This window comes from Condylura cristata, unplaced genomic scaffold (assembly GCF_000260355.1).
Source record: "Condylura cristata isolate star-nosed mole 26May11 unplaced genomic scaffold, ConCri1.0 scaffold00017, whole genome shotgun sequence".
In the NCBI taxonomy this organism is placed as follows: domain Eukaryota; kingdom Metazoa; phylum Chordata; class Mammalia; order Eulipotyphla; family Talpidae; genus Condylura; species Condylura cristata.
Genome location: NW_004567118.1, coordinates 15167527 through 15191336, shown reverse-complemented (window position 1 = coordinate 15191336; position 23810 = coordinate 15167527). Strand labels below are relative to the sequence as shown.

The following is a 23810-nucleotide window of genomic DNA, read 5'->3' as shown; positions in this document are numbered from 1 at the left end:
TTTTGTAGTTACTTAGTGGTCACAATAAAATGCATTTGAAAACACTCACCTCATCATAGTGACTTTTTGCAAACAGGAGAGCACATAGTTCTCCATAGAGTGCAGCTTTGTTTGCTTGCTGACCATGTTTTGATAGTTTATCCATGTATGTCTGAGCCAACTTAAATGTTTCTTCACCCAAATGATATTTGCAGTTTCCATTTCGCACATGAAGCAACCTACAAAAGCACAAACACACCTCTCTTTTGGTACTTCCAGTATGGTATACTTAGTAATTTAAGCTCTTATAAATCACTAAAGTAACTAGATTTAAGAAATGTGGCCGCATTGGAAAGCAACTGTTGAGCACACACTGCCAGTAAAGTCTATAAAGATATATGTTCTCTCCAGAAGTTACCCACGATTAATCTCACCCAACCATTATTCTTTATCTTATGTCAATATTTTGTATCTTTGCATAAAGAGTATGTGCTGTATCTAAACAATAGCATTTACTCTACTCTTTTTGTTCCAAATTCAAAAGTAATAGTCTTATTATAAAAATTTGGTATTAGGCATTCAGTATATGTTTGTTTAATGAGCAAAACAAATTTTATGACAAAGTGAAAAGATACAATAAAATTACAGCCTGATTCGTAACAATCAATCTAAGCTGCCTTAAATTAACTAAATGTTGGGGGATGAGAGACAAGTCAGACTAGGGAAACTGACATATAAATATACTCCAGAGATTGATTCAAATGGAATAAGTTGGTAAGAGTTAAAATCATAAAAGCTACTAAGTACCACTACAGCAAAATCATAGATCTCTTTCAACCTACCTCACACAACATTCTACCGCACGAAACCAATGAAGCATCTCATCATGTAGAGTACACAACTGAAGGCAGGACAGAAAAACTTTCTCAGCATCACTATACCAGCCTGCGTCTGAAAGAAAGCCACCTAAAGGACAAGAAAAACCAGTAATTTAAGATTAACTTAATAAATCATCTAAAATATTACAGCAAATATTACCTAAAATGAAAAAATACAGAAAAAGAACACCACTACCTGTAATATCAAAGTACCATATTTAGCCCAAAACAAATACATTAACTGTGATATTGGAAATTTTCAAACTAGAGGAACTAGGATCAAAAGTGAGACCTTCAATAAGCAACCAGAGTGTTACCACTCTAAAGAATACCTATGGTGTAAAAGCTGACATTTTCCAATTAATTAGCCATCTTATCCTAAGATTCAAATATTTTTATCTTACGGGATAAGTACTTTTCCATACCCAATTCCAAAGATAAAAAGAAATCTAAATAATTTTAATGCATTTAGTATAGCTGGACATCACAGAAAACACAAAGTTATCAAAGGGTAAATGCTGTGTGGTCTTTTTAGAAAACCTGATACGAAATTTCTCCAGCAAAGTGTCTCTAATCATCACGAAGAATTATTCTAAGACCAAAGAAAATAACAAAATCTTATTGGCAAACAAAGTGTATGTACACATGCATGAAAGAGGAAACATACACACAAAGGCAGTCTGTGTAGTGGAGTAGTCCTATATCCTGATGACATGGTGGTTATATGAATCTCTGCATGGAAATCAACTGCAGAGAATAAAACTACACACAAATGAGCATAAAAACCAGAGAAAACTAAATAATGTCTGTATTTAATTAACAGTATTAATTTTCTGGTTTTGGTATTATCTGTGAATCCACAAAAATCATTCCAAGAAAAAATTTTTAAAACAAAGTAAAAAAAAGGGGCTTTCCTGGTGGCACAAGGGCTGAGTCTCAGCACTACGAAGCTATTGGCAGCCATTGCAGCATAAATTCAATTTCTGGCCTAGAAGCTGACCCACAGGGCTCAGCAGACCTCTCCTGTCTCACCTGCTCCTCCCCTCAATAGCGTAATTCATCAATCTGCCTGTTCTGTCTGTGGTGAATCTTCTCAACCCCAGCCCGGCACCTATGTCCTACACCCCAGCTCTTGTGTACCTAAATAAACGAATCTTTTTTAAAAAGTAACAATTTTAATAAATTATTTACTAAGACATTATGTAGATTCACGGAACCATACAATATTAGCCATTATATTCTAAGTTATATATAATTTATAAATTATTTAAGTTAGTATAAGTCACATATATATTAAGTGGTTTTTATAAGTACAGGATACAAAACCATTTCAGAATGTTTTTCCATTAATGTTTTTAGTATTCTCATAACATACCCATTAAGAAATAATTACTCTCATTTTTGAGGTGGGAAAACTGAGGTTCCAAAGTGATTAAGATCCATGTCACAGAATGTAGTTACAAGTGAGAGATTGGTGGCAGCATGACATGATAGAAAGATGAGCTTTGGAGTTGTACAGATGCAGGATTCTAGTCTTAGCTCCATCACCAACTATGAGACTTGACTAAGTTAACTTTTCTTAGTCTTTTTATTTACAAAATAATATTAATACTATCATATTACTGGAATATCATGAATACTCAGAACAACAGCACTCAACAGCAGAGTGCTTAACACAAAGGTAATGTTCAATAAACCACAGTTATTTCTTTGGATGTTTTTCTCATAGCCACCTTATATATAGACTTGGGAATTTCCTGAGAGAATCCCTTATTTTTATATGGTTGAATTCTAAGTAATGTCACAGGACAAAACACAATTACTCACCTAAAACAAAGCCAACCTGAATGGCTTTTTCCTTTACTGCAGCATCTGATTCTGCTATATAAGAGCACCGTCTACTGAATGAATAGGCCAAGACTGACGCAACTTTCACACCATGATCCATCAAAGCCTGGAAACAATGGTGAAGCAAATGTCTAAAAGAGAAGGAAAAGATTATTTTATAAAGTTAATATATTTTGTTTTTTAATTAAGTGCTAGCTTGCTTTTTGGGAAAACAATACCATTATTTTCCAAGGGAGAACAAGCAAAAAAGCCTTTTGCCTTATAAATGATAAGGTCATAATAATTCTCAAATTAGTCTATTTCTGTACTCTCTGATTCATTGAATGATATAACACTCAAAGAATATATAACATGTGAACTGAGACAGGATAAAACAAACTTTTAATATTGATTTTAAAAAATAAATTGTCTTAGGTTTCAACAATGATCCAATTGAAAAATGGGTAATGTATTTAAGCAAACCTACAATGAACAATAATCACCAGAAAAGATGTTTAACTTAGTCACTAGGGAAACGCAAATCAAAATCACAATGAGATACCATCTCACACCTGTTAGGATGGCTATAATAATTTTCTTTTTAAAATGTTGGCAAGGATATGGAAAAATCTGAACCCTCACACATTGGTAGTAGGAACATAAAATGGTCCAGATACTGTGGGAAGTGTAAAAGTTACTCAATATATAAAATAGGAGTGTTCATTTGTATACTGCAGCTGTAAATTCAAGAAAATTAAAAATATGTTCTCACAAAATCTCACCCATGAATGTTCATAGCAGCATTATTCAAAATAGTCAAAAGTTGAAAAACAACCCAAATGATGGATAAAGGAAACATAGGCATCCACATAATGGAAAATTGTATGAGAATTTCATAAAAAAGAAAGTGTCAATATAAGCAACATGAATGAACTTGAAAAACTATAGGTCAGTTACAAAAGATCATATGCTTACTATAGACTACATTTATGTTAAATGTCTAGAATAGATAAATCCAAAGAAAGTTCATTAATGGTGAGTGTGGTATGGGAAACAAAAAACAGGGAGCCAGGGCTGTGTGTGGGCTGGTGGCATTTCTCTGGAACCATGAGTGGCTTCAGCAGCAAGGAGCACACTCCAACTGGCACCTTCCAGTATCAAGGCTTTCTCAAAAATGAAAAAGACCAATATCTCAATTTCCTGACATTCCAATTTAGTCAGAGTACTATGCTGGTATAATGCAAAAATGAAGACTGCTACAAAGAACCCTTTAAGTCCAATCAAACAAGATGTGAAACAGGACCTTCATAAATTATGTTGCATATCTGGGATTATGGAGCCACCCCTCAGAAAGACTCAAGACACAATGACAAAACACATGGTTGTTGACAATGATTCAACTGATTATCAGTTGTGAAATCGAAAGCCAGCAAGGTATGTGGGAGAGGTGAAATAATCAGGTGAAAATTCAGGGCAAACTGGCTAAGATAAATGAAGGGAAAACCAACTGGAAATTCATTGCTATTAGTGTGGATGATCCTGATGCAGCCAATTGTAATGATGTTAGTAATGTCAAGTGACTGAACCTTGACTATCTGGAAGCTACTGAGGACTGGTTTAGAAGGCACAAGTTTCCTGATGGAAAACCAGAGAACCAGTTTGCTTTCAAAGCAGAAGTTGAAAATAAGGACTTTGTGATATTATTAAAATGATCACTGGAGAGCATTAGTGATCAAGAAATCTAAAGGAGAAAGAAACAGCTGCATGAATACAACAATATCTGAGACCCTTTAAGTATAATCCCAACACTGCCAAAGTCACTTTGGATGCTTTACCACCACCATGTGAGTCTGCCTACATCATAGTGCCATCAGCAGAAAAGCAAATTTCTCTAAAACACAGGCTGATGTTGCTTTAGCCTACTCATTTTAGTAAAAGTAGTAGCTTTTTAGAACTTTAAATTTACAGAACCAATCTAACTAAAGCAACTGACACTATAACCAATCCAATATATTCATAGCATTATCCATCTAAAATAAAAGTATTTAGCGTATCTCAATTAACTTTTAGTACATGCTTAAACATCAAAACAGTTGTAACTTAGAAGTTGAATGTGAATACACGTGCAATAAAAGTATAAACTGGATGTATGTCTCTCATGTGTTAAGAAAAAAAATTTTGCTGATTAAAGAAGAAATAGAAAGTGACTTTAATTACTATAAGGTTTTTTTTTTTTGGTGTGATGAAATGTTTTAAAATTATACAGGGGTGATGGTTGCAAAATCTTGTGAATCACAGAAGCCACTGAGATGTACAATTTAAAATGGTGAACTCAGATACATGAATTAGATCTCAAAAAATTGTTTTAAAAGCAAAATCATAAATGATGGGGTCACTGCTTTGGATAAAGAGGGGAAATGTCAAATCACATGCTTTTAGGGGCACTTACCAAGGGATTTGGACTTGGTGAAAGATAACCTGAGAGATGAAAGAGAGGTAGTCCACTAAATTTTTACAAAGGCCATGTTTAGAACTGCAGAGAAATTCAAATCCCAGAAAGCAAACCTTTTCTAGTAATAATGTCTTTTTAAAGTCTTACGACTTTAGCTGTGTTTGCTTTGGCAGCACATATACTAAAGTTTTACTATTTTCTTTTGACAAAATGAAGTTATTTTTTTTCCAATTCGCTTTAATTACTTAACCAAGAGAGTTTTCTGTAGTCTTATAGTATAGAGGCCACATTTCTGAATTATCTGTGAGGTTGTGAGGGTGATCTGGTGATGACATCTGTCATCCCACTGATTGCCAGGGTTGATCTGGCTGATCTCCCTCACTGTTCCATGTGCATTCTTCACGTGGCTGCACACGAGGTCTAAGTGGAAGGCCTTCCCCAAAATGAGACAGATTGTTCTTGGTCAAGGGTACATGACTAACTACACTTTCCTGCCAGAACCTCCAAAACAAGCTTTCAAAGTTATTCAAGAGTGACAAAATTATTTTTATTGTCGCTTTATCGAAAATACAAACTTCACGAGCAAGAGACATTGTAGTTCTTATTCATTGCTATGCCCCAGCATCTATAATAATGCATGAATGAAACAACTTGGCAATATCCACATTAGAGATTAACAGTATTTTGTAAGACTCTATTCTTACTTTCCTAGAAATGCAGTTATGAAAAAGAAATGGCATAAAAGTACATTTAGGGAAGAACACTAAAGAGATCAACAAAAGCCACGTCAACCCACATGTGGATCCTACTTGGCAACAGCCACAATGGCAAAATGCTTCTTGAATGCAAAAAGAAATGGTGGTATTTGATTTCACAATGAGAATGTACTAAATGCCACTGAATGGTACACTTATAAAATGTTTATAATGGTAAATTTTAGTTTATGTATATTTCATCACATTTTTCATTAAGTGGTTTTACCTTTTATCCAAAGCTCTCAATACTTTAGCAAAAACTTCCAATTCACAAAATTCACTGCCAAGTTGACATAAGCGTCCCTGTTGGTAAAGCTGAAAAAGAGAAAAAAATAATTATAATTTTAATTTCTACTTTAATTATATTCTTGATGACTATAATGGACTTAATATTTGATGAACGTAATGAATACTACTCAAAGTCAGTATGATTAAAGTAATAACATGCTTATGCTGTGTAAAAGAAATGTAACACTAAATTCCTACAAATCATATAAAAATACTTTAATAGTTATACAATTACTAAAAATTAATATTTGTAAAAATGTGTCTGGTACAATGTAAGTGCTATATAATTAAATACTAAAAATTATATTGAAAAAATTTTAAATTGTTAACTTTTTCCCTTAATTTTGGATGAATAGTTTATGTAGTTATTAAAACGAGAGCAAAGATAAAGGTCCAGAAGCCAGAACTGGTCAAAGCGTCCCACTGAGGGCTCTTCAGACTACAGTAAGAATCTCAGTTAACATGGAAGCATGTCATATCACAAAGCACAGTAACAGCTCGTGTCTAAGTAATCCATGATCAGGGATTTCTTCCTTTCTTTCTTTTTTAAGATTTATTTATTTACTGTAAACAGATTTTAATAAATGTGTTTAAATGTTCATACCAAATAAAACATACAACACACACATGGTTAAAAAAATACTATTGCTTCCACCTACCTCAGTTTCAGCAAATGATTGCTTCAGTTAATCTGACTGTTTTGCTCCCCACTCTGTCTCTGGTGAATGCTCTGGCCTGCACCACAACTCTTATATACATAATAAATCTTTAAAATAAAGTTTACATATGCTATGTATAGTAGCTTAGAAGGCAGAATTTTGTCATATTAATTCCCTTGATATTATAGGAACTTAAGACTTAACTCAGTTGATAAGAATATGTGCTTCTGAAGGGGAAAGATCTAGAGTTCATACATAAAGTGCACATCATATTACATTAACTCAGTCAATAAACTCTTGGGCATAAATCACTAGTCATTGTTCAAATTAGGTAGACATATTAACACAAATCAATAACCGTGTGAAAAAAATCCATTATCTACTACTGCTAGAATGGGGTCAACATGGAGGCAAAAATGTTACAGTCACATAATGGCTGCATAATACATCTTAAAAGACTTGCTGTTTTGGGGAGAGAATTATGCTTTTTGTTATAGAAGTCTCCTGGAAATGTATACAGCAAAATCACTATTAATCACTGACATATTTGCTCTATTAACCAATAAAGAAAAAATGCCGAGTTCATGACCAACACCTATTTGGGACTTAAAAATGTTCCAAAATGGGACAAAAGGATAAATGAAGTTATCAAAATAAATATCTAGCAGTGAATGAATATACATTCAATATTTTCCAAATGCCTAACTCAAATTGGATGGAATTCAAACTTAAAAAAAAAACAAAAATAATACTCTGGTTTCTCTTCAGATCGTATAAGTCTTTCGCCTTTTACTAAAGATTTCCGTGGAAAAAAAACAAAAATATTCAAGATACAGTCTCTACTCTGGAGTTGATCATTAGGAAGTCATGTATTTAATACTGTTCTATCACTATTATTTAAACTGGATTAATTCATCTCATGAATCTCACACTGAGAAAACCAAATATCATAGGTAGTTACTTACTGCCTTCCCACCCAGACTGCAAGCACCTTAAAGAGATATATCTACTGGGCAGTCTTATTTTCATTTTGTCTCTGCAGTACTCTGCATAATACAGTGCTCATGGAGAAACCTGAATGCAAACTTAATAAGCTAGAATCATGAAGAACATAAAGTGCCAATAACTAAATGAAAAAATATAAAGCAAAATCTAAGTAACAGCTACTTAAATTTATAGACAAAAATAGATCTTTCTTATTTTAATATCTGATCTTTTACAGTTTCCTGGCATAATCATTGCATGAAACTCTTACTGAAACTGTTGTATCTTTTAAATTTCATATCAAAGATAAAAATATTATAGCTAGAAACAGTCTACTCATTATGCATGGCATCATGCTAGATATTGGGGATGCAATGATGACTGTGGTCACCAAAGGAATACAAAGTCAAGAAGAGTAATTTAATTGTGGGGCTCGCTCCCTGGTGCCTACGGGTTAAGTCTCAGCATTATCACCGCTAAAGCTTGAGCTTGATCCCCAGCCAGGGAGCTAACCACATATGATGCAGCAAACTTCTCCTGTCTGGCCAGCTGCTCCCACTAGCAGTGTATTTCAGTAAATACACCTGTTCTGCTCCCCACTCTGTCTCTGGTGACCCCTTTCATACCCTCCACCTCAAGTCTTCTACTAAATAAGTATTTTAAAAAATTATTCTATAATCTCAAAAAGTTTGGAATCAGAGCAGAAAAATAATTTTCACAAAGTACACACCGCAAAGCAAGGTAAATGCTTTAGGAACACAAAATACCCCTCAATGGAGGAACTCTGCTGAGTTTTGAAGTGGAAAAGGAGTTAAGTTTCTGGTAAGATGTAGACACAATTGAAAACCTAGTCTATTTCCAAACATAGGGAAATACTGGATATAGTATCACAAAATAACATTTGGATAAATGAGTTTGAAATCAAGAGCAGAAACTCCACTGCTGCCAATATTTAAGAATGCACAAATGCAAAACAGCTGAGAAGGAATAAAACTGAATTTTTTAGAGTTTATACCTCTGAATGGTCAGAGGCTAGAAAGCAATCAGATCCTTGAAGAAAAGGGATCTAAAGCTGAATCTAGGAGTGAAAAAGTCTAAAACATCTCCCATAGCCTAAGGAAAAAGTCTACTATGAAAAAACTAAAAGAAGTCTGACCCAGAAGAAATGTATTTAGCACAAATTTGCACTATCTAGATGGTTCAGAATCTTCAAACCCATGAACTGGTATTAAAAACTGGTCTGAGATCATGAAACCCATGAAGTTCCCAAAGAGACAAATGAACACCTAGAAGGATGATGGAAATGTTTTATATCTTTTTTTAAAAAATATTTATTTATTCAAGCATATTAAGAGTTGGGTGCCGGCCTGAGATGTGGGGTTGGTTGAGATTCTGGATTCACCAGAGATGAGTGGGGAGCCGAACAGTCAGACTGACTGAAATACACTGCTATAGAGAGCAGCTGGCATGATAGGAGAAGTCTGCTGCTCCATGTGGGTCAGCTCCCTGCCAGGGGATCTAACTCAGATCACAGTGGCTGGACAGCTTGATAGTGCTAAGACTTTAAACCCTGCACCACCACGGAGGCTCCAGGAGGAGATATTTAAAGGGTGATCCAGGAGGTACTGTTGGGCTTCAGAGTGAGGGATTCTTGGGTCCCTCAGAGAAAGAAGTCAAGATTTGTCCATTCATATCTTGGTAAGACAAAGGATCCCATTACTTCAAAAAATAAACTGCAAAGATAAAGAAACAAAGATAAAGATGGAAAGGGGATCTACTGATAAAAGACAAGAACTGTATCAATCATCAGCCAAGGTGAACACTTCTCTGAATCCCTAGCCAAATAAACACAGTTAAAAAAAAAATATATATATATATATATATGGCCCTTCCTGGTGGTGCAGTGGGTTAAAGCATGGCACTAAGAAGCTAAAGCCACTTCAGCATGAGTTCAATCCTTGCACTGGAAGTGATCCACATGGTGCAGCAGGCCTCTCCTGACCTGCCCGCTGCTCCCCTAAGCAGTGTACTTAGTCTGCCTGTTCTGCTCCCCACTCTGTCTCTGGTGAATCCTCTCACTGCCCCTGCACCTCTGGCTTGTACCCCAGTTCTGTATGCATAAATAAATATTAAAAAATATATACACACACACCTGACATTTGCAACAACTGAATATTTGACCAATGGCTGGATACTTAATAATTTAAGGAAATATTCCTAATTTTCCAAAGGTATAATAGTATGGTAGCTGTTAACACATTTAGAGGAAATAAATGATGTAGTTATGTGCCTCCAAATACTATAGGAGAGGGGAATATGGGCGGGACAAATAGATTCAGCAACAAGACCGGCCAAGAATTACCACTGTTAAAGTTGGGTAACAGACACACAAAGGTTCTTTATTCTGTTGTCTATTTTGTTATTGTCTCCCCCCACCCCTGCCCTGTAAGAAAAGGCTTGGGGGGGGGGGAATGGTAGAAAGAATAGGTCCTTTAGATCTCTTCCAAATAAATATCCCCATTACCTCCAAATATTCAGTAACACTTTATTTAAATAGATGTGTTATCTTCACTCACAAAATCCATTATTTGTATGTTTATCTCAAAAATCATCTAAAATGTAGCTTTGAAACAATTCACATTGGAATTTACTTTGTTCTTATACTGTATGTTCTATGCAATGTCCTTTATCTATTATCTAACTACATTGTGATGTTAGATGATAAACTCTAGTCTTAAAACAAGGGCCCTTCCTGGTGGCCCAGCGGGTTAAAGCACAGCACTATGAAGCTAAAGCCACTTCAGAATAAGTTTGATTCCCAGCGCAGCAGACCTTTTCTGTCTTGCCCACTGCTCCCCTCAGCAGTGTATTTATTTCGTCAATTGACCTGTTCTGCTCCCACTCTGTCTCTGGTGAATCCTCTCACCCTCTGCACCTCTGGCTTGTACACTAGTTCTGTATGCCAAAATAAATATTTTAAAAAATAAAACAAGCACTATAAAGGTACCATAACATTCTACACATATAGTTAAAAGGTAATTTTTTTTTAAAGGTTTATTTATTTATGCTTACAGAACTGGGTATGTATAGGCCAGAGGTGTAGTGGGTGAGGATTCACCAGAGACAGTGGGGAGCAGGACAGACAGATGTACTGAAAACACTGCTGAGGGGAGCAGCGGGTGGGTCAGGCGAGGTCTGCCAAGCCATGTGGGTCAGCTCCCTGGAGGGGGATAGAACTCGTGTTGATTCCGAGAGCTTCATAATGTGGTGCTTTTAACCACTGCACCACCAGGGAGAGCCCGGTAAAAGTTTTCTTAAGTCAACATTTAAATGTCTTGCTTCTTTGTCATACTATTTTATCTTGTGGGGCTGTTAACAGGTTGTGCTTACTGGTTAAGTAAATCAAAGGTATGTGGAACATGATCCTATTATGAAAAAAAAAAAAAAAACAAAAGAAACAACTAACACTCAAACAGAAAGGGGGACCATCACAAAAGTTTAAATATGTGATCCACTTAACCAAATATTTATGTTTTAGATCCACCACCAATAAACAAGGAATTAAACTTTGTCTTTCCACAGTCACTGTGATGATGAATTTATGTCTAATATGTTGGATTCTAACTTACTTTATGGGTCAATGGCATTTATTTTAACAGCATTATTGTGTTAATGGTAGAGGATGTTACCATGATACAAACGAGGATCTAACCAAAAATCTAGTTAGATATAAGGTCTAAATAGTGACAGTCACATATAACTCACATATCAACAATTTCTACATTTGGGTTGTTTCTCAGCTTCTCTTCTTGAAACACTACCAATCTGGTGACATTTAGGAGTGTATCTATGGGGCAGTAGAAAGGATGGTATAGTGGTAAAGAAAATACATTCTATATTCTAAATAACCAACTTTAAAAGACGTTTCTCTGGCCCTCCCTGGTGGCGCAACGGGTTAAAGCACTGCACTAAGAAGCTTAAGCCACTTCAGCATGAGTTCAATCCCTGCCTGCCCCGGAGGAGATCCACATGGCGAGGCCGTGGCAGACCTCTCCTGACCCGCCCGCTGCTCCCCTCAGCAGTGTACTTCGTCGATCTGCCTGTTCTGCTCCCCACTCTGTCCCTGGTGAATCCTCTCACCCTCCGCATCTCTGGCCTGTACCCCAGTTCTGTATGAATAAATAAATCTTTAAAAAAAAAAAAAAAAGACGTTTCTCTGATGTCAGAAAAACTGTATTTTTTTCCATCACTCTTCATTTTGTGCATTTTTTCATCTCAGTTGTAATCACCATGGGTCTCCAACCACCAATTCACACGTGTGCTATCACCATAGTGCACTCTTCCCACCCAAACTACATGTATTTTAAAAATCAGAAACAATTTATAAAAAACATCTTTACTGTCTAAACTGCTGTCAGAATAATAGCATATTTCTGTCCTTTTTGTTGATTTATAGGAAGTCTGAATATGTTCCATATACTCATCTTCCATTACATAAATTATTTTTTTCATTAATGTTTTAAGTTTTTCAACTTGATTCCAAAAACTTTCTGTGATCTTGATTAAGGAATGTTGTGACCTAAGAACAAAATATAGCAGGTCCCTTTTCACTTTTTTAAAGATTCATTTACACATATAAGAACTGGGGTGTAGGCCAATGGGGGGGGTATGTGTGAGAAGATTCACCAGAGACTGAGTGGGGAGCAGAATATGCAGATCTACTGAAATACACTGCTGCGGGGAGCTCAGGAGGGACAGGAGAGGTGTGACAATGTAGGTTCTTCCCTGGCTGGGGATCTAACTCATGCTGCAGTGGCTGCTGACAGCTTCATGGTGTTGGTTGTGCCACCAGGGAGGAGGGCTCACTCTCCCTTTTTCACTCTGTACAATGTTGTTTCATTGTAACATTGATGAGAAAAAACAATCAGGCTTCAGTTTAATAAAATGTCAAATTGGAGGATCTTTTTTCATGATAGTTTTATTTAAATCATAAATCAATAACTTTAAGTGAGACTTGCTATATATCTCTTCTACATGTATTGAAGAATTTTGGATTTCTGTATACCTCATTTGGACTTACTCCAAATTTTCTATTATTTTGAGCAAGATAGCATTTCTAAGAGTATTGCATTTGGAAAAATTATTGAAGTTTTAATTGTAACCTTCTGAATTATTTTATTACTACAGTTTTTTAGTTGATTTTGCTAACTTTTTTCTTTATTCTAAATGCATTAATTAGCACTTCAGTCATGTTGAATATGTAGTATTTACATTCCAGAAATAAGTGTGAAAATCTTTACTCAAAAAAATATAATGACAATGAGGTAACCTTATTATAGTCCTGATTTTAACCAGAATGCTTTAAGTGATTTTCATCATTGCATTTGTTTATACATGTATAATACCTCTGAATTAGATCAGAGTATCTGTGTATCTTTATTAAAAGTTTATCTTTATTAAAAGATCTGTGTATCTTTATTAAAAGTTTAATGGAAGAGGCCCTCCTTTGTGGTATAACGGGTTGGACCTTCAGCAAGAGTTAGATCCCCAGTTAGGGAGCTGACCCACATGGTATAGCAGACCTCTTCTGTCTGGCCTGCTGCTCCCCTCAGCAGTGTATTTCGTCAAGCTGCATGTTCTGCTCCCCTCTTGGTCTCTGGTAAATCCTCTCAATGCCCCTACACCTCTGGCCTGTACCTAGTTCTGTACAAATGAAAAAATAAAACTTAAAAATAGTTTAATAGATGAATGGGGTCTCCCTGGTGGTGCAGGGATTAAGGACACAGTGCCATCAAGTTATCACCAGCCAATACAACATGTGTTTGCTCCCCACCTCTGGCCCACACTCCAGTTCTTGTATGCATAAATAAAATATTTTTTTAAGATTTATTTATTTATGCATATAAGAACTGTGGTACAGGCCAGAGGTGCCTGTACCTCAGAGGAGTTAAAGGAGTCACCATACACAGAGTGGGGAGCAAAACAGTCATACACTGCTGAGGGGAGCAGCTGGTGAGACAATAAAGCTCTACTGCACCATGTGGGTCACCTCCCTGGCCTGGAATCCAATTCCTGCTGCAGTGGGTGAGAATAGCTTCATAGTGTTGTTTTACCCTTTGTGCCACCAGAGAAAGCCCTAAAATAAATCTTAATTAAGGGCCCTCCCTGGCGGCGCAGCGGGTTAAAGCACAGCACAAAGAAGCTAAAGCCACTTCTGCATGAGTTCGATTCCCGCCTGCCCCGGAGATGACCACATGGCGTGGCAGACCTCTCCTGACCTGCCCACTGCTCCCTTCAGCAGTGTACTTCGTCGATCTGCCTGTTCTGCTCCCCGCTCTGTCTCTGGTAAATCCTCTCAATGCCCCTACACCTCTGGCCTGTACCTAGTTCTGTACAAATGAAAAAATAAAACTTAAAAATAGTTTAATAGATGAATGGGGTCTCCCTGGTGGTGCAGGGATTAAGGACACAGTGCCATCAAGTTATCACCAGCCAATACAACATGTGTTTGCTCCCCACCTCTGGCCCACACTCCAGTTCTTGTATGCATAAATAAAATATTTTTTTAAGATTTATTTATTTATGCATATAAGAACTGTGGTACAGGCCAGAGGTGCCTGTACCTCAGAGGAGTTAAAGGAGTCACCATACACAGAGTGGGGAGCAAAACAGTCATACACTGCTGAGGGGAGCAGCTGGTGAGACAATAAAGCAATCATCTAAAATGTAGCTTTGAAACAATTCACATTGGAATTTACTTTGTTCTTATACTGTATGTTCTATGCAATGTCCTTTATCTATTATCTAACTACATTGTGATGTTAGATGATAAACTCTAGTCTTAAAACAAGGGCCCTTCCTGGTGGCGCAGCGGGTTAAAGCACAGCACAAAGAAGCTAAAGCCACTTCTGCATGAGTTCGATTCCCGCCTGCCCCGGAGATGACCACATGGCGTGGCAGACCTCTCCTGACCCGCCCGCTGCTCCCCTCAGCAGTGTACTTCGTCAATCTGCCTGTTCTGTACCCCACTCTGTCTCTGGTGAATCCTCTCACCCTCTGCATCTCTGACCTGTACCCCAGTTCTGTACGAATAAATAAATCTTAAAAAAAAAAAGTCAGATCTTTGTTATGACAGCTTTCCTGTAGCCTAAGAAAAGTGAGTTAATTTGCTGATATTCCTTTTATTTATTATTTTATTTAGATTTTAGTCTTCAATTCACAAATGAGTTTTCTACATACTTTCCTTCTGTTATTTTAAGATGAGGTTATGATTGTTTGTTTGTTTCTATTGTAAAGAATTCAGCTAGTCTGGAATAAATTAAATATCAATATATTTAAATATTTGGTCTTTGATATATCCAAGTATCTGAAGTTGGTGGGAGTTTTGTTTTTTGAGGAAGGAAGCAGATAGACAAGGAAGAAATATAATTTTTCAATTTCTTTTTCAGTATAACATTTCTTTTGGACATTATATTTTTGCTAGAAACGTAATTACAGTCAGGCTTTCTGAATGAAATTAGCATAGAGGTATCCAACCTATTCTACATTTAAAAAAAAAGCTATTCTATAGTTTAAAATGCCTTTCTCAAATTTCTGTACTATCTATGATTGCTTCCTTTCTCATCCCCAATTGAGAATGTGACCTTTCCTCATGTTTCTTAATTTGCTTAACTAGTAATTTAAGTAATAGAATTACTTTTCTTTTTGAGCATCTACTGGAATTATTCCTCACTCATACTAACAAATATTTTAGGATATTTCCCTCTTAGTATACTTATTGTCCCAGATATCTTCTTTAAAATTCAATTTTAGTTCTTATATATCAAAATAATGATGTTTAAAAAAACAGTATTAAAAAAAATAAAGATATAATGTATAAAGTACAGAAGTAAATACTATCAAAATTTTTGTGTTCCTCTAGATTTTTTCAATGCATATACAAATGTATACCTATATTCCTCACTTAAAAAAAAAGTCAAACAAGACCATGTTAGTCCTACTACTTGTAACAAGACTTGTATTCTCCCACTTTAATACTCTGGCATCTCTAGTATATCGTACCCTTATTCAGTTTCTAAATACAGTATGAGGGGAGCAGCTGGGAGACAGGTCAGGTCCATTGTGCCATGTGGATCAGCTCCCTGGTCAGGGATCGAACTCTTCACATAATGCTTATTCGAGCTTTCTGTACTAAGGATTTCATGCTCTGTCAAATGCAGTCAGTCTTTTAAAAAAGTTGTTTAGTTTTTCCTTATTTTTATGTACTCAAAAGTATCATTTTTTCCCTCTGAGTTTTCATTTCATGCTTAGAAAAGCCTTCCACATGCCAAGATGGCATTACAGTTGGCAAGTCAGGTCTTCACATTTTTACATCAGTTTTTTTAATTTTTAAATTACCTAAAAAAAAAAAAAAAAAAAAAAAACCTTAAGAAATTTCAATCAATTCTCATTGTAAGATAATGAACCAATAATTTATTCTAAAACTTTCATAATTTCACTTGTTAGATTTAAATATTTAATTCACCTAGAATTCATCTAGGAATATGATATGAAATAGTGGTACAACTTCCCCCAAACTGTCAATTTCCCAAGACATTTTTTTATATTTCCTCCACTGATTTAAAATATCACATTGGGCCCTCCCTGGTGGCACAGAGGGTTAAAGCACAGCACTGAGAAGCTAAAGCCACTTATGCATGAGTTCGATTCCCACCTACCCCAGAGGAGACCACATGGCGTGGCAGACCTCTCCTGGCCCGCCCGCTGCTCCCCTCAGCAGTGTACTTCGTCCATCTGCCTGTTCTGCTCCCCACTCTGTCTCTGGTGAAGCCTCTCGCTGCCCCTGCATCTCTGGCCTGTACCCCAGTTCTGTATGCATAAATAAATCTTTAAAAAAAAAATCACATTATCTCATTAACTTTATCATACAGTAAGTCATTAAGTAAGCTTTGGTTTATATCTAGATTGTCTATTATATTTTATAATATAAATCCATTTCTCTGTTGTTAGTGGGCCCATGCTCCATGGCTTTAAAATAGGTATGTAGCTTTATAATACTGTCATACACCAAAAAGGACTTTTGGTTAACAATGGACCATATATAGGATTGTGGTCCTTTATGTATAGGCTCTGTAATAAGTGATACCATCTCGGTTTGTATAAGTACATTTTCTGACGTTCACACAATGATGAAATCACTCAACAACACATTTTTCATAATGTATCGACATATGACTATATATGCTTGACTATCTTACAATGCCAAAGCTCTTCTCTAAGTATGGTGTCTTCCTTCTAAACTTTCTTTGCTCATTTATTCTAGTGTAAGTAATTCTTCCAGGTGAATCTCATACTTACCAGTTTCCTATACCCAAATCATTTCTAAGGTTTAGGTTCAAGTTATGATAAATTCTACAGCTTAAATGAAGATAGAATGAGATACGTATAACATATTACCTTCCCAGCCAGGTATGTGGTTTGGCTGGCTATGTTCTTTTAAGGGTCTCCCTAATAAAGTTTTTATTTTCAATTTATCAATCCTAAAACCTCTTTGTATGGAAAGAGTATTAACTGGCTGTGAAATATATTGCAAATATGTATTTTCAATGGTACTAATGGTAAAAGATTATCAGAACATTAGGTGAGGCTGAGTTATATACCAGAAACATACACAGAAAAAGAAAAATTAAGTCATTTTTATAACAGACTTATATTTGCTGTAATTCTAATAGTAAACCAGGCATTGATTATTACAGTTTTCAAGAAAAAACAATTAAAAAAAAAAAAAAAACCCAAGATCATTATGTTTTATGAGACTGAAAAAAATGAATACAACACATTTCCAAAACAGCTCACCTAGGCAAAACTTAACTCTATGGAAAAACTTAACTCTATGGTAACTGGAACAAGACACACAACAGATCTTTTAAAATAAAGACCATAAACTTCACTTTTTTAAAAGATTTATTTATCTATGCATACAGAACTGGGGTACAGGGCAGCAGTGCAGGGGTGGTGAGAGGATTCACCAGAGACAGAGTGGGGAGCAGAAGACGGGTCAGGAGAGGTCTGCTGTACCATGTGGGTCACCTCTGGGATGGGGATCGAACTCATGCTGAAGTGGCTATAGCTTTTTAGTTTTGTTCTTTAACCTGCTGCCACCACCAGGGAGGGCCCAAACTTCACTTTTTAAAGAACCCAGGCCCTCATTCTATTTGCTTTCAACATGACATACAATTTTACAGTTTTGTCTATTCACTTTATCTACTTAGATTAATGGTTGTATGCCCATGGTAAAAAAAAAAAAAACAAACAAAAAACCATTGGGAATCTTAAGGACATTTTGTAGGGCACTGATTTTTATTGAATAACCTGTCAAGTTTTCAACATTTTTAGTGTACTTTGGTTCCATATACTTTAGCAGCTGTTTCCAACCTCTGTATCTTTCCAACGTAAAAAACCACTACTCCTATTCCATCCCTCGGATATTACCTCCTTCACGACACCATTTTTTGCAAACACAGACACTTTATGTCCTTAACTCTTTCTGATTCGAAAGAAGTGTTCTTTCCACATTTCCTTAATTTATGCACAGTGAAAGAAGGAACAAAACGTTAATAAATGCTCCCCGCTCAGGAATTCTCCTCCATAATATACTTCCAGGTTCTGCCATGCTGCCAACAAACAAATTCAAATGTGTTCTATTCTTAAAACACGTACATACCTTCATTTTGTTGTTGTTGTTCACACATACACACACCTTCATTTTTTTTTTCTGGTCCTCATCAGCTCTTCTCTGTTCCCTGCTTAGCAAGCATTCAGCATAGCCACTTGTTCACCTCCCATTCATTCCATAATCACCCTTTTTTAAGTGTTATGAATAAGCCTTTACCTAAATTTACTGACAAAAGGTTACTGTCTAGGCGCCACAGCATAATATTTAATTCACCTAGAATTCATCTAGGAATATGACATGAAATAGTGGTGCAACTTCCCCCAAACTGTCAATTTCCCAAGACATCCAAGCTATCCAAAGACACTGCAGATCTTCAACGCCATTGAAGAGTAGCTTCAATCCCTGCCAGGAAACTGACCCACATGGTGTGACAGACCTCTCCAGTCACCCGCTGCTTTCCTTAGCAGTGAGTTTCAGTAGATCTGCTTGTTTTGCTCCCCACTCTGTCTCTGGTGAATCCTCTCACCCACGACACCTCTGGCCTGAACCCCAGTTCTTGTATGCATCAATAAATAAATCATTAAAAAAAGTTACTGTCTAGTGGACATTACTCAATCAAGAGGGATAGGGCCTGTGACTTTTCTACAAATCCTATAATTTTGTCTATGACTATGTCTACTAATGACAAGTGGGTCTACTGCAGCAGGGATCTCTTGAGTTTCTCCTTGGATCTGAACTGGAGAAAACTGCAAACTGTACGTTGAAAGCTTTTTAAATTTTTCATTAAGTCACAGAGAGCATTATTTGTGTACCAAAGTGTTTAAAACTATATCTATTTAAAAAATCTTGTATGTTGGCCCTCCCTGGTAGTGCAGAAGGTTAGGATGCAGCACTGCAAGTAAGCCGCGGCAGCTTTAGTGTGAGTTCGATGCCAGGCCCTGGAGGTCACCCAAGGTGACCCACGTGATGTGGCAGACCTCTCCTGACCCACCCACTGCTCCCCTCAGCAGTGTACTTTGTTGATCTGCCTGTTCTGTTCCCCACTCTGTCTCTGGTGAATCCTCTCATCACCCCTCCACCTCGGGATTGTACCTCAGTTCTGTATGCATAAATAAATAAATCTTTTTCAAAAACCTTGTATGCTGATACACTTTGGGATTGCCTCTTCATCTACTTCTCAAAGACCTCATCAAACATTGGCTCTACAATGTCTCTCATTAACCTCAAAATGTAAAAAATCTTTCTAAGAAATACAGCAAGAAACACAAATTAAACAATAAATATGAGACCTTGACTAAATTACCTTTCTCACCTATGAAACAAGCTAATACATGTAAAAGCATGTAACAGTCCCAGGCACATGTTAAATACTTCCTTCCCCTTAGCTCAATGCCATACTCCCAACACGTATACAACTAATGGGAATTAAGGTATACCAAAAAGAAGCAATATTAAAATTTTACTAACAGCCCTCCCTGCTGGTGCAACGGGTTAAAGCACAGCACTATGAGACTATGCACTGCTTCAGCACCAGTTTGATCCCTGATGAAGGAGGTGACCAACATGGCACAGCAGACCTCTCCTGTCTTGTCTGCTGTCCCCTTCAGCAGTGTATTTCAGTAAGTCTGCCTGTTCTGTTCCCCACTGTCTCTGGTGAATCCTCTCACCGCCCCTGCACCTCTAGCCTGTACACCAGTTCTGCATGCATCAATGAATAAACCTTTAAAAAAACTTGTATTAACTACGTGAAACATGTGGCAGAGCACCATCTGTTCATACTAATAATCTTCAAATGAAAAGCTTCAATTTGAACTGAAAGTTATAAGATACCCAAGTATTCTGACAGAATTCAACCACTAGACATATTTTGACAGATTAAATTGCCAATGATTTTCTCTAAGTGGAGTATGCATGATAAAATAAATGGACTGTTATAACACACACAGCTGCCAGCTTCCTATGTTGAGAAAGACAAATACTCATCCGTTCTTGGGAGGAATAAATCTTAAATATACACAATTTTCTTAGACATACACAAAAGTTAACTGGTGTATGAAAGGGACTAGGCGTGAAGGATGGTGTTCTCTAAGTTCCCCAACCTCACTAGTAGTTATTAATGATCAAAATAAATTCTCTCCAAATATTTAGAGGAAAACATTTAATTGTTAGAACTGGTGTAAAGCAGCTGGATTTAGTAAAATGTAGCAAGTCAGCTGCTTTCAGAAAAAATATTCTGGGGGTGGAGAAAGTGGGCAAGCTTCCCAATGCAACAACTGCATAAAACACCATACACATATAAGAACACACACGTGTTAAATATCAGCTTACAGTATTACAGTCAACTTACAAATGAAGAGGCAATATTTAAGATGTAAGAAATACATCATACTCTTATCTATAGTCAAATTTTGCATGTATGCTACTGGAAAATAGGCGTTATCCATGCAGCTTCAAGGCAAGGAGGACTAAATAATAAATCCACTGTTCACATTCAAATGTGGAGGGGGAGAGGAAAAGGGAGGCTCCTGAGTCCATAAAGTTCTCCACCCTCTCTAAACACTGCTAAAACTGTCCATGTCTAAAGACACTTACCCTTGAAACTCCTTGGAGGGTGACTTTGAGACTTTTTGTTCTGATTTTTGAGGAGGAGCGATTAAGAATGTTTTACAAGACCGCAACTGTGAAATACATGCCTATAACTTCAAAATATTTTTCCTTCCCCTTCCTTTTAGAGTTTACTCACCCCTTTCATGTTAATAAAACCCCCAATTCAATCCCAAGAATAAAGAAAACCAAAGCTTTATAGAGCAAGCAGATAACGCACACTATTTCCAATAATTCCTCAATTCCTTCTCAATTATGACAAAGGGGAAACCAAGACAGGAAAAAGGAGGAGAAGAAAAAAAAAAAATAAAACAACTCGGGGAAGGAGGGCAAAGAGGTAGAAAGTAAGAAGAGGGCCGAAGTGAGCAGAAAGTCCTGCTGATGCTCACACTTAATTGGGAAAAGAAGGCAGAAAATGCCCGAAGACACTGGCTAGAGGGGAAAGACTGAGTGAGGCGGGGGCACAGAGGAAGTTTGGGCAGACGGCCTCCCCAAGGGGGGCACAGGTCGGAGGGCCACCAGAGAGGAAGACTCCGGAGGGGGATATCAACTCAAGGCCCAGCAGCTGGAGACACAGGGGATACAGAGAGAGGCTGTTTGGAAACTGGCTACCCCGACGCCGCGCCCGATAGCTCCGAGATCCCGCTGGGAGGGGAGACGGGTGAACAGCGGGGGTTCGCAGACGTGGAAGGGGGTGCGGCCCCAGGGGTGGCCGCGGGAGAGCGAGAGCATTTCTCCGGCCGTACCTTATAGTAAACATCGAACTGGATGTTCTCGGGCAAGGAGCGGATGTCTCGGCGGGAGCGGATGTAGTTGTCCACGACAGCGGAGATGGCGGTGTTATAGAGAGTCTCCGGGATCCACTCTAGTTCCACGGCCGCCATCTTCCTTCCCTCCGCCTCCGCCTCCTCCGCCTCCTCCTCCCGAAGGCCCCCGCCTCCCTCCGTAGCGAACTCCTCTGCGGCCCCGGAGGATTCGGAGGGGCGGCGGCGGCCACGCGGGCACACGCTGAAGGGCAGCACCGCCCGGGCTCCTCCGGCGAGCGAGCTGTGTGGGGCGGCTGCGGCGGCAGACGCCGGTGCAGGCAAAGAGCAGGGCAAGCAGCCGCAGACGGCCGGGCCGAGGCCTCACATTCCGGGTTTGAGAGGTACCCGGGTTCCGTCCCAACGCCGATCTCTGCAGGGGCGGGACTGCGTGTGCGGCGTCATGACGTCAACGCACGCCGACGCGCTGGAGGGAAGGAATGCGGCAGGCGAAAACTTGGGAAGCGCCTGAGCCCTCCCACTGAGGCGTATTTTCCCGGGACCCGAGGCAGCTGGCGGCAATGGGGGTGGGGGTGGCGATAAGAAGTGGCTGTTTTTTTTTTTTTTTTTTTTACAAAGGGCGCGTTATGACAGGGTTTTTGCCCTCCGTTCCGAGTCGCTCGGGCGGAGGAATCCATCCAGCCAATACTGCAGCAGGCGTTCTTAGGGGCGCCCTTAGGCTCAGGTTAAAAGTTTGGATCCTCTCCTCGCAAAAAACACAACTATCAGTACACGGAAAAGTAGGCATTCGGGGAGTTCCCATTACGCTAGAAATCCTTAGACTCCCGTCCCCAAGCCACGTTAGAAAGTTCACAAACTGGGAGTCGGGATAAAGGGGTGGAAGGGAAACTTGCTTTTCCTTGTGCAAACATCTGTAGTGTTCGGTATTTTCTTTTTTTCCCCCATGTATTCTTTTTCCAAATAAAATCTACATCCCCAAAAGGGTCTAGCGAGGACTACCCCCTCTTATATCAGGTAGTGGACTCCTACCATAGTGGAATTTGGTAGGAAGGTTAACCTGATTACACACTACAAATAGTGGTGAGAGAAAAAGAGCTAAATGTTGGCTGTGTCGAGACTTAATGGTAAGATAGAAATGCAGATTCTGATTTTCTCCAGAATTCTAGTCATACCTCGGGATTGTTGAATAACCAAGTGTTTCGACTTCTTTCTTTCCTTGGCTTGAACATCTGCTGTTTATGTGATTTAGTTTTCCAAATCTGTCATTTGGAGAACTTCATGTAATATTCTGCTCTAGGAATTTATAGAGGAAAGTATTAGGGTCAACCTCATAGTCACTAAATCAATGCAAAACCTGAAGACAACATCAAGAATAAAGTCTTGACATTTAAAGCTAAAGAAATTGGAAGTGGTTCTAACAGTTGATCTGGCTTTTGGGTTTTTTTTTGTTTGTTTGTTTGTTTGTTTTTTTAAGATTTCTTTATGCTTACAGAATTGGGATACAGGCCAGAGGTGTGGTGGGTGAGAGGATTCACCAGAGACAGAGTGGGGAGCAGAACAGGCATTTCTACTGAAATACACTGCTGAGAGGAGCAGCAGGCAAAAAAGAGAGGTCTGCCAGCCATGTGGGTCACCCCTCTGGTGGGGGATCAAACAAGTGCTGCAGTAGCTTCTGAGAAATTCGTAATGCAGTGCTTTAACCCGTTTCACCACCAGGGAGAGCCCTGACCTGGCTTTTAATATTAAATGGTTAACCTGTTTAAAAAGCAAAAAACAAAACTGTCCTCTTCTCAGGCTTTACCTTAGTCTGTAGTCCTTGATCCTAGGAAAACTGGTTGACTCCAAGTTACATTTACCAAACATAGCAAATAAAAATATATAAATGCCCAGTTATATTTGAATTTCACATAAACAATTAGGTGTTTTTTTAAAAAGATTTATTTAT

The 23810-nt window shown here is 38.0% G+C and overlaps 1 protein-coding gene and 1 pseudogene across 1 annotated transcript in view; one reads left to right on the top strand and one right to left on the bottom strand.

Moving 5' to 3' along the window:
- The window catches only part of APPBP2 (amyloid beta precursor protein (cytoplasmic tail) binding protein 2), a 35775-nt gene extending 13501 nt beyond the window's left edge, over positions 1-22274 (bottom strand). The window contains exons 1-5 of the mRNA XM_004684454.2: positions 21848-22274; positions 6118-6206; positions 2685-2836; positions 822-945; positions 50-218 (exon numbers count right to left, since the gene is read on the bottom strand). Coding sequence (XP_004684511.1) covers positions 50-218; positions 822-945; positions 2685-2836; positions 6118-6206; positions 21848-21985 — 672 coding nt within the window. The 5' untranslated portion in view covers positions 21986-22274. The remainder of the gene's footprint in view (positions 1-49; positions 219-821; positions 946-2684; positions 2837-6117; positions 6207-21847) is intronic.
- Positions 3145-4602, top strand: LOC105853737 (annotated as a pseudogene).
- Positions 22275-23810: the final 1536 nt, after the last annotated feature.